Source organism: Bicyclus anynana, chromosome 26 (assembly GCF_947172395.1).
Source record: "Bicyclus anynana chromosome 26, ilBicAnyn1.1, whole genome shotgun sequence".
Taxonomy (NCBI): domain Eukaryota; kingdom Metazoa; phylum Arthropoda; class Insecta; order Lepidoptera; family Nymphalidae; genus Bicyclus; species Bicyclus anynana.
Window position 1 is genome coordinate 4,027,916 of NC_069108.1, and position 17,221 is coordinate 4,045,136.

The 17,221-nt window shown below is 38.1% G+C and overlaps 1 protein-coding gene across 1 annotated transcript; it reads left to right on the top strand.

Annotated features, from left to right (window-relative positions):
• The first annotated feature begins 3,830 nt into the window (after positions 1–3,830).
• On the top strand, positions 3,831–17,160 carry LOC112050954 (metacaspase-2). The gene is made up of 7 exons (XM_052889508.1): positions 3,831–4,518; positions 5,659–5,796; positions 6,367–12,063; positions 13,262–13,431; positions 14,106–14,320; positions 15,523–15,725; positions 17,078–17,160. The coding sequence occupies exons 1-7, from the start codon at positions 4,469–4,471 to the stop codon at positions 17,133–17,135; spliced, it is 6,531 nt and encodes a 2,176-aa protein (XP_052745468.1). The 5' UTR covers positions 3,831–4,468; the 3' UTR covers positions 17,136–17,160.
• The last annotated feature ends 61 nt before the right edge of the window (positions 17,161–17,221 follow it).

Here is a 17,221-nt window from a genome sequence, read left to right on the forward strand (position 1 = left end):
ACATATGCCGACAACACAAAACAAGTCTTGCATTTTCCGAGTACAAGTAATCCTAATCGCGTACAACGTGCGTCATTGGCTTGTTTATAAAACGTCGAGAGTCCTTAAAAACCTTTAAATAATTTCTTTTAATTGTTTGTAACTGGTGATCTCTCTCAATAAAAACTTGCTTCTACGCAGAAATCTCAAAAGGCAGAAAGCGATGGTTCGTGCGAGTCCATGTGCGAGTTATGCAGGGAGCGGCATCGTCTCAAGAATGAGAAGAAGGAAGGTGAACGACAAAACAAGAGCAGGTCCGGATCTAGGAGTGAATCTATTCGGCTTGATCGGTGCCTAGTAGAAACTTACGACTGACTTTGTATACTGGATATAATAATGCCATACTCGATGTGCAATATTTATCAACAAACAAATTTGAAATGAAGGTAGAAATCGCATGTCATTTTCAAAACTAATTTATTTCAAAAACTGTACAGTAAAAATTAACGGACAATACATACGGATGATTTAACTGTACAAATAAAACTGCACGTGTTCAAGTTATATAAGCACTTTCGAATTGTGCTGTGGTATCTAAGTCCAAACCAAACGGCTTATCTTATTATGAAACGAGGCAAAAACTCACGTATACGAGTACAACGTTGAACACACTCCAACGTTGTACTCGTATACGTGAGTTTTGAACCCATACAGGGCCCTCAGTCATGAGCTTGTTCGTGTTTCATAATAAATTAAAATTAATAATATTCAAGATAGCTTATATTCTAAAATAACCGAACGACTTCTCGTTTTATATTGACAGGACCTTAAGCTTGATTAATAAATATTAGTTTTTTTACAGCTATGGCTCGTCTAATCCATCCTACAGTTGCTACTCAGGATCATACGTAAAGTCAAGTAAATTATTATAAAATAAATACGTTCTGTTTATAAAGACAATCTTTTAATAAGGCATTCAATGCACTACTACACCACGACCACGAAAATGCTTACCACAAGCTTTTGCAAAGCTATCATGATATCTAATATCTATCCATCATATATTTATACTAGCGGACGCCCGCGACTTCGTCCGCGAAAATTTCGATGTCAACTTTACTACTACCCCTACCATACCCTACCCCTACCCCTACCCTACTACTACCCCAACCCTACCCTACCCAACCCCTACATCTACCCTACCCCTACCCTACCCTACCCTACCCTACCCCCACCCTACCCCTACCCTACCCCAAACCTACTTCTACCTTACCTACACCCTACCTCCATCCTACCCCTACCCTCCCCGTATCCTTTCCTACCCCTGTACCACCCGTACCCCTATCTCACGCCTATCCTACCCTACCACTTCCCTATCCTACCCGTACCTCTACCCTACCACTACCCTACCTCTACCCCTACCCTACCACTACCCTAAACCCGGCCCTAAACCTACCCTACCCCTACACTACTCCTACCCGTACCCTACCCTACCCTGTAACTTCTCTATCTTACTCTTACCCTTAGCAAAATCGGTCCAGTCCTTCGAGAGTGGTGGTATGACCAAGAGAAATAGAGACTTCTATGCTAATAATATAAAGAGGTAAAGTTCGTGTGGTTGTAGGAGGTAATCCCTGGATCTACTGGACCGATTTGGAAAATTATTTTACCAATAGAAAGCTACGTTATTTGCGAGTGTCATAGGCTATGTTTGATCCCCATATTCACACGGGAACGGGAACTACGTAAATGAAAGCGCCGGGCGTCATATAGCGGAATTTCTGCGTCTTTTAGAAATTTTGTATTATCTCCGAAACTATTTAAGTAATTAACATACTGTAAAGGGCAAATCTTATCTCCATAATATCCTTGTGATTATTAAATAATTTATTTTAATAAGGATTAAAGTTTAGTTGTATAAATAATGACGTAACCCTATGTATATAAAATTAATAATTTTTAAAACACAAAAGGTACTATATCTGCTAATATATAGAAGATAGATATATGGTGTCGCGGACTTTTTTGTAGAACTTTTAAAGATACATAAAGTCTCTATACATTAATTTCAATTTTACACAATAGTTAAGGCAGCGCATGCGAATAAGTCTGTTTAAGAGGATTTTCAGTCCGACCTGTATGACAAAAACTGTGATAACACTGCTAATATATATGATACCAATATAAAATATAGCCTATAGCACTCCCCGATAATGTAGCATTCTACTGGTGAAAGAATTTTTAAAATCGGACCAGTAGTTCCGAAGATTACCCCATTTAAAAAATGTGACAAACTTACAAACTTACAAACTTTACCTCTTTATAATATTAGTATAGATATAGACTAACTATCTTTGGCTGTTCGGTGCAACATAGTCGCTCGCCAGTTTGTGAGGTGCAGACCCGAAGCGAAGCTGACGCTGTTTGGAATATACTGTCAATGCTTTTACACCAGTCGGCTTTGGGTTAATTGCTCAAGGGCACGTAACAGCATCAGGCTGGGTGCAGTATGCTTACTTACGCTACGGACAAAGGGACTTGTTTTGGCTCCACGGAAAAACCACATGGCTCCACGGAAGACCAGCGCTGCGCTGGTGCATCCGTCACTAGCGTAGCACATGCTGAGTGGTGACCATTTTGGTGCCACACACATCATTTTTTTTTGATTTAATTTAATCATTATTTATTTTATTTATTATTCATTAATTATTAATCTTTAAATTATTAGTTTACTATATTTTTAAAATTTCTTTTTTTGTTTTAGGTATTTGTTGTCTTTTGTGTATTATGTGTGTGTCCAAATAAAATAATTTTCTTTCTTTCTTTCTTTCTTTCTTTTAAGGCCTAACTAGTTAACTGATAGTCTTCAGTTGATATGGAATAAACTCTATAAATCTATGGAATAAGCCACATTATGATATGTATAAGGATATACGTTATTTCCAAGCAAACAATGTCACGGGCGGTCACTTGTAGGTATTTAATATATTCTCTAACATACTCCTTTGTCTTCTTGGATAATTATCATGACAGAAGATCAATATATTTTAAGAAATTATACGTCAAATGTAGATACATTTCATTCGTCATTGTCATTTGATTGTAACAAAATTATGGTGTAAATTAAAACGGTAAAACATAAATAAAAATTAACAAGAAATGTAGTTTTAACTGAACATATCGTTGGGTTCTAATGTCTGTTCCAGTACGTTTGGAAGAATATTCATTTTACATCATATGGCTTGGAGTGCTCCCGATTTATATCTCTCTTTTGACTGCAACCTCGCTTGCTGTGGTCTTTCTTCTGTAAGTCACCATCAATACATATAACCCGGGCTACAACCTTCGGTTGTACACTTTTACCTGCGTAGTTTTAACTGTACAGTTTTATCTCAAAGAATTTTCAATCTTAATCTGTACAGTTTAAAATGGACTGACACTACACACGGACGCATTGGCGTATCTAGGATTATTTCCTAGAGGGCCCTGGCCCCCGACATCAAGTCTAATATTAGTATCCTAGGGTGGGTACAGGTCCATTCTAGGGTGGGCATGGCCTATATACGCCTACGCACGGACGATTTAAATGAACAGCTCAACTGTACAGTTAAAACTGCAGGTTTGTAGCTCGCATACATATTTTTAGAATTTAAACTGACGTGACGCGGATGAAACTTACGTTATACAACTTCGGAATATGCCCGACTAGTTTCGAACGCATAAGGGGCTTTTAGTCATGAGCTGGTTCTTGCAACGCGGCACGTTTGTATCACGTGAGGTTTAGCTGTGTTTCAAAATAAATTAATACGCATAAATAATGTTGAAGTGTCTGTCAGAGATTTAAAACAAATGTGTTTTTTCAAGCATAAAGCTATTTACACGATACATATAACATAATCAAGCATTTTTTTTAATTCGTCTGTCTGGCTTTCTGTTTGTCTGGACCAAACTCTGAAACGGCTTAACCGATTTTAATAGAACTTTTACTGGAAGATAGAGGAGGCTATGGAGCAAGATATTGTAAACTTTTTGTCCGGAAAAAAAATATACAGAGTGCTCGGGAGTATTTCCCATAATTTCAAGTTGTTGACGAGTCCACTTACGGAGCCCAACTGCATTTATTATTATTATTTACATCAACGCTCTTAACGCAAGCAAGTGGAACGGGAAAAACTGTGGTCGTGAGCGTGATTAGAATCCAGAAACGTATCCTGTAACTACTGAACTAAAATACTGGTATCCTAAGCTTTACTAGCCTGGTTAAAAATAAAATATGTCCATGGACAAACGTCAAAGTCAATGTCAAATTTAAAATTTTAACCGTTTGACTTTGGCCTCAGGGAAGGGGAAGGGAAGTGATAATTTGTTTTGAATTTTGGTTTTAAAGTTGCTCTGTTGTTTAACATAATAAATAAGTGAATGTTTTGTATTGTATAAATAATACTAGTATGAGTGGTTTGTGGAAGTGAATAAGTTAATATTAGACAAAATGGATGATACGCAAGCTTCTAACAAATCAACAACCGACGCGGGAGCAAAGTAAGCCAAGCTTTATAATATTCAAATAGTATCAGATATAATAATCAAATAAATAAAACCGTATAGTAACTCCTCACAACCGTTGTTGTTTCGTTTGTGTCCATAGTCTTATAGCGTAAAGCTTTACCCAAAGAAATCTCATTTGATAATATGATTTGTATGGCTTAATCCAACACCTCGAGAATCTTTCGCTTAACTGTTGGTTCAAGAGAGGGATATTGATTATAATCCTTCAGACAGCGTGTATTGTGAGGTGCTTTCTCTGTTGCCTTGATTTTTTGAAAGAAGAAACTTTTTTATGTTTTCATACACAGTAATTCAAATAATTCCGACTATGCGTGTAATACACGCCTTTATCTAAAACAAACCTACACCAAATCAATCCTCTTTACTACTAAACTTTTTTCATTACTATCATGCTCATAATATAATAAGGTGCTGATAGAGTTGAAAATTCACTTGTACGAGGGCGCTACTGAAAATTTCAGGAGTCAAGGAAGTGACACAACATTACTATTTAAAAATGTTTTATTGCTTTTTGAAGTATACTCTGCAAAATTTGACACATTTTTCCATATGATAGAATCAACTCCCCCACCTCCGAATGGAATGGTTGCATTTGCAAGTTATAATAATAATATAATATATAATAATAAGCTTTATTTTTCCCATTTAGATAGTACTTAACAATATCTTAAAACTATTCTAACTAATCTATATATTTATCTAAATAATTAATTTATGTACTAGTTAATAATGGGCCCCTTCGGGTATAAGCCTCCTCCATCTTTTTCCATTTGTCTCTTTCTTTTGTGAGTTCCATCCAACCTTGGCCAGCCACTGCGGTAATGTCGTCTACCCACCTTCCTACCTTCCTTTTACCAAGTGGACCTTTCCAGTAGGTAATTTTCTTAGTCCACCGTTTGTCCTTTAGCCTGCCAAGGTGGCCTGCCCATCTCCACTTAAGTCTTTGTGCATGGTCCAGAGCATCTGTGAGATTAGTTTTTTTCCTAATAATCATACTGTTTATTTGCAAGTTGGGGTCTCCTAAATCACTTTTTAACAGGAGATTAATGTTAATAACAGATTTATTATACAATAAAGTTTACAATTTAAAACGGTCATCCCCAATGTTTGCAGGAGGAAGCGCAGGTCGTCTATACTGAAGAGCCAGCGACCGCCGCGCACGCCGCTGTCTGAGCTGGAGTTCAATGTGGCCACGCCCACCGACACTGCAAAGAGCAGACGCGTCAGCTTCTCAAGACGGACTGGCGTTGCGTAAGACACTTTATCCATCATTATCAACACATATTCGGCTCACTGCTGAGCTCGTTTCAAGTTTTAATAAGCAAGCCCTGGTCACTACCATCATAAACTGCGACTTAACTTACATTAGTGCAAGATTAAGACTCAACAAAATAAAGTTTTGTTGAGTTTTTTTTTGACGGCCTCCATGGCGTAGTGGTATGCGCGGTGGATTTACAAAACGGAAGTCCTGGGTTCGATTCCCGGCTGGGCCGATTGAGGTTTTCTTAATTGGTCCAGGTCTGGCTGGTAGAAGGCTTCGGCCGTGGCTAGTTACCACCCTACCGACAAAGACGTACCGCCAAGCGATTTAGTGTTTCGGTATGTCGTTGTGTAGAAACCGAAAGGGGTGTGGATTTTCATCCTCCTCCTACCAAGTTAGCCCGCTTCCATCTTAGACTGCATCATCACTTACCATCAGGTGAGATTGTAGTCAAGGGCTAACTTGTAAAGAATTAAAAAAAAAGTCATTAAGTATTCTACCATAGCTGTCACATGTCTTGACATGAATTTATATTGATTGTTTAAATTACTTGTTTACAGGGAATTTGTAACAAATGAAGCCACAACAACCTGGAAAAACTTTTACGAAGAGCACAACAAGTCTTTAGAAACATCAGGAAACGAGTCTGTTGCCAACGCCCCTCGTCAGATGTCAATCGGCCATATTGGGAAGAGAATATTCGACCAACAATTTGAGGAAGTCGAGATTGTTGATATTGGAGGCACTCTACAACCTAAGACACTTGCACAAGACTTTCATTCATCACTCAACAATTTAAACATAACCCAACAGCTAGCAATGCTCGAATGTCCAAGTGAAGATAGAAAACTAACAGCCCCCCACCAGAATTTTGAACTAAGTGCATTCACGGATCATCAGAGTAAAGTTTTTGGTGATGACCTCAGCATTCCTGTTATGCCTGAAATGTCTAACCCTATTAGCATTAATTTTTCTTTGCAAACTGGAAATCTTAAAGACAATTGCGATGATCTAGACGAAATAGTAAAAGATTTGGAGAGGTCGCAAGTGGCTAATGTCGTTTGTTCAGGTCCAGGCCCATTTAATAGCGACAATATGTCCGAATATATTGAAGTAGATTTAAATATGACCCATGTTGCAATTAAAAATGACGTTTGCGAAATGTCTATTACAGACACGATTCATAATCCCGAGGTTCAAGAAGTATCTAAAAGCATTTCCTCTGTTCATAGTGAAAGGAAAGTTAATAACGAAAACGATTGGATGGTGGACAAAGAAAATATTGCAATCAATCCTTACACAATGCCTAAAGAGTCTAAACATTTTAACATAAATGAATCTTCTGATAAAATATTAGTTTTCGATGGCAAGAAATTGACAGTTAAGTCAGAAAGAGAAACTATCTTTGAAAAAGATTCGGATAATAAAGACAATTTTAGAAAAACTCTGTTACCTGATCTTCCCACAGGTGCTACACCAAAACGGAAAACAATTGTATTGAATACAAATGATGACTTACCAAATTTCCTGTCGGATAATTTGTCAAAATCAATTCAAGGCGTTGACAATTTTAAAGATGTGCCAACACAAACAACAAACAACATGCTTAAACAAAGTGTTATATATGATGAATGCGATTTGTCAATAACTCAACCATTGAGCAATGCTGTTGAGGTGCCCAAGAGAAAAACAATTGTATTTCAAGATGACATGGGTAATATCTCCATTACACAAGCTGTCCCAGCTACTGTTATAATCAATAAGAAAGAAAGGAGGAAAACTATTATATATGAAAGTGACAATGCAAATATATCTGTTACTCAAGTGGTACCTACAAATATTATGGTTGCTCACGATACGACTGTTGAAAAGAAAAAAACTGTTGTATATGAAGAAGATATTTCGTTCACGCAAGCTTTACCATCTAATTTGATTTTAAACAATGATAGTAATACAAACAAGACAATGTATTACCAAGATGACAATGACATATCTGTCACTCAAGTTATACCACAGAACATATTAGATGTAATGAAAAATAAAAAAAACAGTAATATTAGTAACATTTCTATTACACAAGCAATTCCATCTGAAATATTGGTTGGAAATGTCAAGCTAACAGATTCATTAGCAACTCACAAATATGGTGCAAACGAAGATGAAGAAATCGAAATAACACAAGCTGTTACTGATAATATTTTACTGTCTGATAAAAGTAGATCTGAAAAACGAAGGACTATGGTTTTCGAAGACGTCTCTGGTGATATTTCAGTTACTCAGGCAGTTCCTGCTAATGTTATATTTGACACATTTAATACAAAGTGTGACACCAAAGCTAAATCTTTAGAAAGTGATGAAAATATCGCTTTAACTAAATCTACTGTAAATTCTGTTATAATTAAAACTGATATTCCTACGAATAATAATCAAGATGGTGATATCGAGAATACGTCAAATAAAAGCAGGACCATTGTTTACAACCAGGGCTCGGAAGAGATAAATACAGATAAAAGTAGATCTGAAAAACGAAGGACTATAGTTTTCGAAGACGACGCTGGTGATATATCAGTTACTCAGGCGGTTCCTGCTAATGTTGTATTTAACACATTTGGTACAAAACTTGACACTAAAATTAAATCTTTAGAAAATGATGAAAATATTGCGTTAAATAAATCAACTAAAAATTGTGATATCGAAAATACATCAACTAGAAGGAGAACTATTATTTACAACGAAGACGCAGATAATTTATCAATGACACATATTATGTCTTCCAACATAATTGTGACTAAACCATCTGAAATTGAAAAAATGCATATATCGAGTGACCACGATATGACAGATATTTCTATGACACGTCCGTTGCCTACAAATATATTCGTACAAAATGTAGTTAAAGAAGAATTATCTAATTTATCTTTAGGTGCCGTTAATAATTCTTCTAAACTATCTGATTTGAACAAAAATGAAAACAAAGATGTAACGAATCAGTTAATTGATGAGAATAAGTCAAAACGACAGTCTGAACTTCGTCAAAGTATTGGAGGTAATTTGTCGATGACTAAACCAATAGCAGGTGTCATTCTTGATATTCATAAGGAAATAACTGTTAACGACAGTGAAATATGTGCAGAGAAAAGTTTTCACGTGACAACGGCAGATTTAATCAAAAATAATTTGTCTATTAAACAAGATATTCTTATATACCAAGCTGCAGAGCACAGCATTACTCAATCTGAAATTGATAGTAATGTCCAATTTGTGCCTTCAAATAGTGAGAGCGGAGTGAAAGTATCGAAGAAATCATTAGTAAGTAACGAAGATTCGATTAAAAATGACTCATATGTCAAAGCATCTACACATTATTCTAACAGCAATGATATAAATGAGAATAATATTATAGAAAATCAGAGCCTAATTAATGAATTTGTTAGTAAAGATAACTGTGTAAAGAAACAAAATATAAACAGTAATAGTGATAAAAATGTAAACTCGAAGAAGTCCTTTTTGAACGAGTTATTGGATATGTCAAATGCTTCATTGGAGAATGTTAGAAAATCATTTGTTTCCAATATTGAACCTCAGATGATTGTAGAGCAGTTAACAATTGATAATATAAGGTCAAACAATGAAGAGAAATCTAGTGAAAGCATATTTGTCATTACAAAGGATAGTGAAGATTGCGTAAATGATAATGCAATAAAAAATGAACACAGCAATATTCCAGAAAAATTAGAAACAAGTGAACCAAAGCAAATAGTTACGGAACCTGTAAAGACTATTGAGTGTACTGAAGATACAGAAGATGCTCAAGATTTACAGAGTAAAATTACAGAATTAAAAGCTTATAACGAACAAAACTCAATTCCAAATAATCGACATTACGAAAGAGTTATTAGCGCAGATGTATCTAACGATGGAGAAAGTTTAAATGAGTTTGAAATGAAAGAACAAATAACAAGAAACAATATACTGTCTAAATCTATTAGGAACGCGGACAATACCAGGGACTTGTTGGGAATGCTTTCAGATTTCACGGAAGAGGCGAATGATGAAGTAGAAAAAGATGAATCTACGACCGATTTCACGGAAGAGGCGAATGATGAAGTAGAAAAAGATGAATTTACGACCGATGCAAAAGATAATTTAGCAATCGAAAACAAAATTGAACATTGTGAACCTCGCTTAAGTTTAATTCCTAAAAGACGGTCTATAGTTTTGAGTAGAGAAGATCTGTTACACAATCTTTCTATGGCCCAAGCTGTGTTACAGCAATCTAGATTTGAAATCGATGACGATGAAAGCTTAGAAGAAACCCAAGATTCGCTAGAAGAAACCCAAGATTCACCAGAAAAAATCTTAGAGGAAGAAAAATCTCATAGAAAATCCGTCCGAATAAGTGACGATATTGTAAAAACCTTACAGTTTGAAGAAGACGAGTCAATTGTAAGTGACGCTACACAGAAATTTTATGCAAATGTATCGCCATTGAAGAAAACTGCTTTCGGTGAAACTTCTTACATGAGGGAAGATAAAGCGAGAGTAATCCCTACGTATCTCAAAGATGTTTCAGACAATATAAAAGCTCTCATGACCGATCTAGTGAAACCGACTGCTGACGTCATGCCCTTTGAATCTTCCAACGCTAAATCATGTGCATCTACTTGCAGTACGGAAATGCAAGCCAATTTAATCACGTCGAGCCAAATAGATGTCGATATCGAACTACATTCCAATACAGAGTCAATTGAAAACATTCAAAATGTTAGAACGAGACAATCGCCTGTCAGAGTCATGATAGAGAAACCTGCGTCACCCAACAAAGGGAACAAAGTATTGTCACGATCTATCCAATCGGAATCGATTTCCTTGTCTATGGACATTGATCACACACCTATCTTACAAACGTGTATGAAACATCCGATACCAAAATCAAATGTCAAAGATACGACAATAGTATTCGATCACGACAATCCTCTGAACAACGTTCTCTTGGCACCAATCGACAATGTGAATGTACACAAATACAATCCGATCAAATCAACAGAAACAATGCACTCGGAACACGACATTTTCACACAGATGTCACACGAAGAACGTAAAATCGATAAAGTCGTTGAAATAGAAAGATTTTCTACGCATTACAAAGTTGACAACGCATTACGCCATTCGACATTGCAATCAGGGGATAATGTTCGTCAAAATGCGAATGAATCTAAATGTCTGATTTCGAATATCAGCAAAACTTTCTCTGTAGATTGTTCGACTGATAAATTGTCAGAAGTAAGAAGCACGGAAGTCAACACATTAATTGCTATGAAAGCGAACAAAGAGTTATTAGAAGCTAGCTCTTCTCTCACTTTAGTAGACGACACAGTTACTAGAAGCGAGTTCGATATCGAAATTCATAATAAAACTTCCGAAGAGGTGTACAAGAATACATCACCAGTCAAAGTGATATACAAAATGGAAACCGACGAGGATGTATTGCAAGAAATCGATTCGGACGCATTAACTAATTTTGAAACTGATGATGATAGTAAATCTAATTATAGAAAAAGCCTTTACAGTCCTTCGAAACAAAATGAAAGTACTGGATCTGATGACGCATTGAAACTTAACACTAAGTGTAAAGATAAAACTAATAATGGAAAACAGAATAGCCCTACAAAACGAAATAACACAACAGATGGTGCTTTTGATACTGACAGCGATAAATCTATTACAAGAAAAAGAAGTTACAGTCCAAGAAAAGTAAACGAAGATACAGATATCATTCAAATAGATGTAACCCCAAAACCTGTTAATAAAATGCAGAAAATATCCAATAGTCCACGAGTGCAGATGATAAACGATCCACTAGATACATTACTGAATTGTGTCGACAATATGGATTCACTGCCTAATATGGACATTGATAGCCCGAGTTGTCAAACTAAAGCAAAATCTCATAAAAAATCGCCTAGATCCGTTAAAGTTGTTCAACATGTCAGTACAGAATATGATAAAGAAACTCACAAGAATAAGACATTAGAAGATATAAACTCTGTCGACAGTGTAGAAAGTATGGACACATTGAATACATTTGCCAGCAGTAACAGAGGGAATGTGAACAAAGTGCCTTTATGTGAAAAATCTAGCAACCCGTCGAGCGACTCGTCGATCTACTGGCAGACTGATGACTCTAGTTCTCACAACTTGGAATGCAGTTCTAGTTTCAATGTCGTTGATAAAATCAACGTGCTGAAGTTTATGGGGTAAGTTGGAATACTAGCCCAGTTTCAGATTGTTTTAAGTTTGCATCTAAAGTGTTTTTCAGATAGCATGGGTATGGTGAAAGTTTTTTTTTTTTCTATTGTTTACAAGTTAGCCCTTGACTACAATTTCACCTGATGGTAAGTGATGATGTAGTCTTAGATGGAAGCGGTCTAACTTGTAAGGAGGAGGATGAAAATCCACACCCCTTTCGGTTTCTACACGGCATCGTACCGGAATGCTAAATGGCTTGGCGGTACGTCTTTGCCGGTAGGGTGGTAACTAGCCACGGCCGAAGCCTCCCACCAGCAAAAAAAACTCTGTTTGTCTTGCTCTTGTTTACTCTTGAAAGTTTGCCGCGATTCACGATAATAGTGCGTATTATGAACGTCATTCAGGCGACTGTCACCATACCCATGCTATCTGAAAAACACTAATTATCAACAGTATCTAATAAGATTATTATTACCTGACGTCTCGAAAGTGTTTGTAAACTTAGCCTAATTGAAATAAATGATTTTTTTAGATTAACTATCGTAGGGCAGGTAGTCAAGCACGAGCGGATCTCAGACTTGCATCTGATGTCAGTTGGATTGAGGGGCCCCTTTACGACTCGAATGCTCTCCATCTCCGTTCGCGTTGGCTCCCAGCTTATTAATTAACAATGCAATGGCCTTACTTCTATTAACTCACCCATTAGCTTCGCTAGAAGACGAAGCTAGAAGACGTCTATCCATTTCAAAGACCGCGATTACAAGTGAGCCGCTAAACTAGCAGACTACAGTGGGGGCAGGGTGCCTCACTCTCTCAAGCGTACCATTTTTGCGGCTACCGACGCAATGCTATTGGACAGAGTCGCGTGATCAACCTTTTACAGTCTTATTTATTTAAACAGTAAATAATGAAATCCCAATTACAAGAAACCTGATTCTATTATCACAATAATTAACGTAGATTTTGCTAACCGTTCAAATAAGTCACTCGGCGACATATGTTTTAATCAAATAACCATAGTACATTCCTGTGAGAATATAGTCCTGATACTCACAAATAACGTAGCTTTCTATTTCTAAAACAAATTTCTAAATCAGTTAATGTTCAGTAGATACAGAGATTACCCCTACAACTTCACAATCTTTAGTTCATTAAAATTATTAGTATAAATAGAATAGATTCAAGACAAAATATTCTGTCCGACAGTCGCGATTGTGAATGGGAGTCGGCTTGCAGCGACGTGTGGATGTTCCGCTTGCTGCGCTCGCGCATTCGTATAACAGTGCGACTGTCGCACCGGCATCACAACGCGTCGCGGTCGCGCGTGCTGGCCGACACGCCGCTCGAGTCTGTTACCGTGGAGCCCATACCGCCAGGTAGGATCATCATCACAGCGCGACTGTCGCACCGGCATCACAACGCGTCGCGGTCGCGCGTGCTCGCCGACACGCCGCTCGAGTCTGTTACCGTGGAGCCCATACCGCCAGGTAGGATCATCATCACAGCGCGACTGTCGCACCGGCATCACAACGCGTCGCGGTCGCGCGTGCTCGCCGACACGCCGCTCGAGTCTGTCACCGTGGAGCCCATACCGCCAGGTAGGATCATCATCACAGCGCGACTGTCGCACCGGCATCACAACGCGTCGCGGTCGCGCGTCCTCGCCGACACGCCGCTCGAGTCTGTCACCGTGGAGCCCATACCGCCAGGTAGGATCATTATAGTACATCATCACAGCGCGACTGTCGCACTGTCGATGTCTCTTCGTGACCAATTAGTCTGATGATCCACCGAATTCAAAGCATATAATATGTACGAGTATGTTGTTGTTTAGTCCACTTCTCTTTGCCTTCAATTCGGAGGGCGTAGGTTCGAATCCGGTCCAGGCAATGTACCTTCAACTTTTCAGTTACATGCATATTAAGAAATTAATATCACGCGTAGTGGATTAAGGCCTAACCCCTCCCATTTTAAGAGGAGACTTGTGCTCAACAGCGAGCCGGGTTGTTAATGATATGCAATGTTTCATGGAATTGGTTGATGTTTTCAGAAGTGTCGGACCCGCTGGCGGCGCTGTGCGTGCGGCTGTCGGCGCAGGCGATGTGCGCGGAGTGCGAGGGCGCGGGCAGTGCTGCACGCGTGCCGGGGGTGCTGCGCCGCTGCGCGCGCGTCAGTCGCGTCGCGCTGCGCTGGGCGCGGGCCATGCGCGACACGCGCGCGCGCCTCGCCTACAACGTGGACGCGGACGGACAGCTCACACTCAAGGTGAGAGAACGTGTTAGCACTATACTAGAGCCTCAGTTGGTAGATACTCGATGTAAACAAACCACTAATTACCATAAATTGGGTTATTAAATTAAAAAAAAAAACATTGTATTTTTTTTTTACCTTTTCCTTGATACATTAAAAGTATTCAGTAAGAAATTATACTATTTAAAACGAAGAAATGTTACCCCTATAAAGTCGACAAACTGCGCTTGGGGAGGTTTATAGAGGTCGAAGTTTGATTAACATTTATGCTTTTTTTGCCTTTGCACACACTACAAATACAGTCTTACGACATTTGAAAGAGAAAAACCCTCAAAAATTGAAGAAGGTTCTTATTTCGACGCGTATATATATTTTGTGTTTGTAAGTAAGTAAGTTATTAACCAATTTCGAAAATTCTTTTTTTGTTTGAAACAGTATAATTTGAGATTGGTTTCGTTTAATTTTCATGAGAATTGGAACGTCTTTGAAGTCGATTAAATTTTTATGTTAATAGCATCGATCGTAGATCGTTAGATGGGCCTCAAAGCGTCGCGAATTGCCATTGGTTTCGCACATTGAGTACGTCATCACTCGTAACACATTTCTCTTTATTCATGTTGTGGTTTGTGTTTTTACACTTCCAAAATGAATACGAATACGATTAAAATAAAAAAAAAACAGTACATATCTTTTTAAGTCCACGTCCACTCACAGCATGCGCTTGTTACGTACTAGATACTCAGACCAATTATAGAAGGACCTGTATCGCACTCATAGTCACGAACAAAATTGTCTGTCATTTTCTGAGTAAAACGAGCTTAGATTTGGTACTTATCTTATACTAAACTAGAAGATTTTTTCCGTTTTTTACACGATTCAACTACACAAAAAGGTATTTATACGGAGCTCTTTAACCGACGAACACGATTACAACTATTTAACATCGATTCTATAGAGACAGCTTTTATAATCGTATTAGATCATCGATCATATACATTGACAGAAATGTAACACCTAGCGAGGTAGGTCCTATACAATAGTTGGTCTGAGACTAGATAAGATGTGTTTGGGTAATGATATAAAATTGTGCGTTCTTTAGTATGGAGGGGCTCATTTAACGATTTACATCGAAATAGTATTAACACGAAAATAAAGTCGTCACGATATTATGTTTAATAATTTATCATTAAATATATCGTATACGATATTATTTTAAGGTGGCGAACGTGCCGCTGCGCGCGGTGTGGGAGGTGCGGCTGCGGTTGGCGCTGGCGCACGCGTGCGCGGGCGCGTACGTGCGCGCGGAGGACGTGCGCGCGCGGGACGTGCTCGCGGGGCCCGCGTGCGCGCCGGAGCCCGCCGTGGCGCGCTTCGCGGCGAGCATGCCGCAGGACTGGCGGCACGCGCCCGCCACTATATGGTGACTCCTCAGACTAATTACATAAGGACTAGACATCAACTCATTTTCGGCTCACTGTTGGGCACGAGTCTCCTATCAAAACGAGAGGGGTTAGACCAGAGTTTCAGAAACTTTTTTGTGTCGTAGACCCCCTTGCCATGTTTTTCCGTGTTGAGTTTTCGGCTCACTGTTGAGCACGAGTCTCCTATCAAAATGAGAGTTAGACCAGAGTTTCCCAAACTTTTTTGTGTCGTAGACCCCTTGCCATGTTTTTCCGTGTTGAGTTTTCGGCTCACTGTTGAGCACGAGTCTCCTATCAAAATGAGAGGGGTTAGACCAGCTTCCCAAACTTTTTTTGTGTCGTAGACCCCTTGCCATTTTTTTCCGTGTTGGATAGACCCCCTACTTATTTGATATTGATTTTCTGTATCCTACATCTTTCACAATTTTATAAACATACTAGCTGACGCAGCGCGGTTTCACCCGCGTGGTTCCTGTTTCCGTAAGAATATGGGGATAATATATATATATTATCTATAGCCTTCCTCGATAAATGGGCTATCTAACACTGAAAGAATTTTTCAAATCGGACCAGTAGTTCCTGAGATTAGCGCGTTCAATCAAACAAACAAACAAACAAACAAACTCTTCAGCTTTATAATATTAGTATAGATATAATAAATTTTTTACTTCATAGTTACTTTTAAAATAATGTATATGTTTTGATATTATAATATTATGATGTAAAAAATAGGTACTATCAGTGTATGTGTTATGATCCACTATCGTGGAAACCATTTTCATTTGACGGACCCCCAAATTTTTTTTCGCTGACATAGACTTCTTGCAGTTTGTCATAGACCCCTAGGGGTCGATATAGACCACTTTGAGAATCACTGGGTTAGACCAATAGTCCACCACGCTGGCCCAATCCGGATTGGCAGACTTCACACACGCAGAGAATTAAGAAAATTCTCATGTATGCAGGTTTCCTCACTATGTTTTTCCTGCATTTGAGACCCATGATAATTAATTTCTTAAAATGCACACAACTAAAAAGTTGGAGGTGCATGCCCCGGACCAGATTCGAACCTACCCCCTCTGAATCGAAGGCAGAGGTAATATCCACTGGGCTATTAAATAATACTGGACAACAAATCAGTAAAAGAATATTGAATGTACAGATGATATTTGAATCTGTGTAATATGTACAAAAAATAGTGACACCTTGTTCTGTATGTCCTAGTCCATATACTTGTATTTTTGCTATGTTCCAATAAAATCCATATAAATATTTGATGCTCACCCTAGTCTCAAACTTTGTGCAAGCCATAGCAAAAATCATAATATTGATTATGTATTTCTCATTTCAGGTCTGTGTTTAGATACTTGAAGAATAAAACGGTGGATGATGATTGTTTGGGTTTGTAATAAAATATAACTAAATTTTTATTGAGTGGTCTTTTATTTAGTTAGTTTTAAGTATCTTATTAAAATTAGATTTAGCAATTACTTTT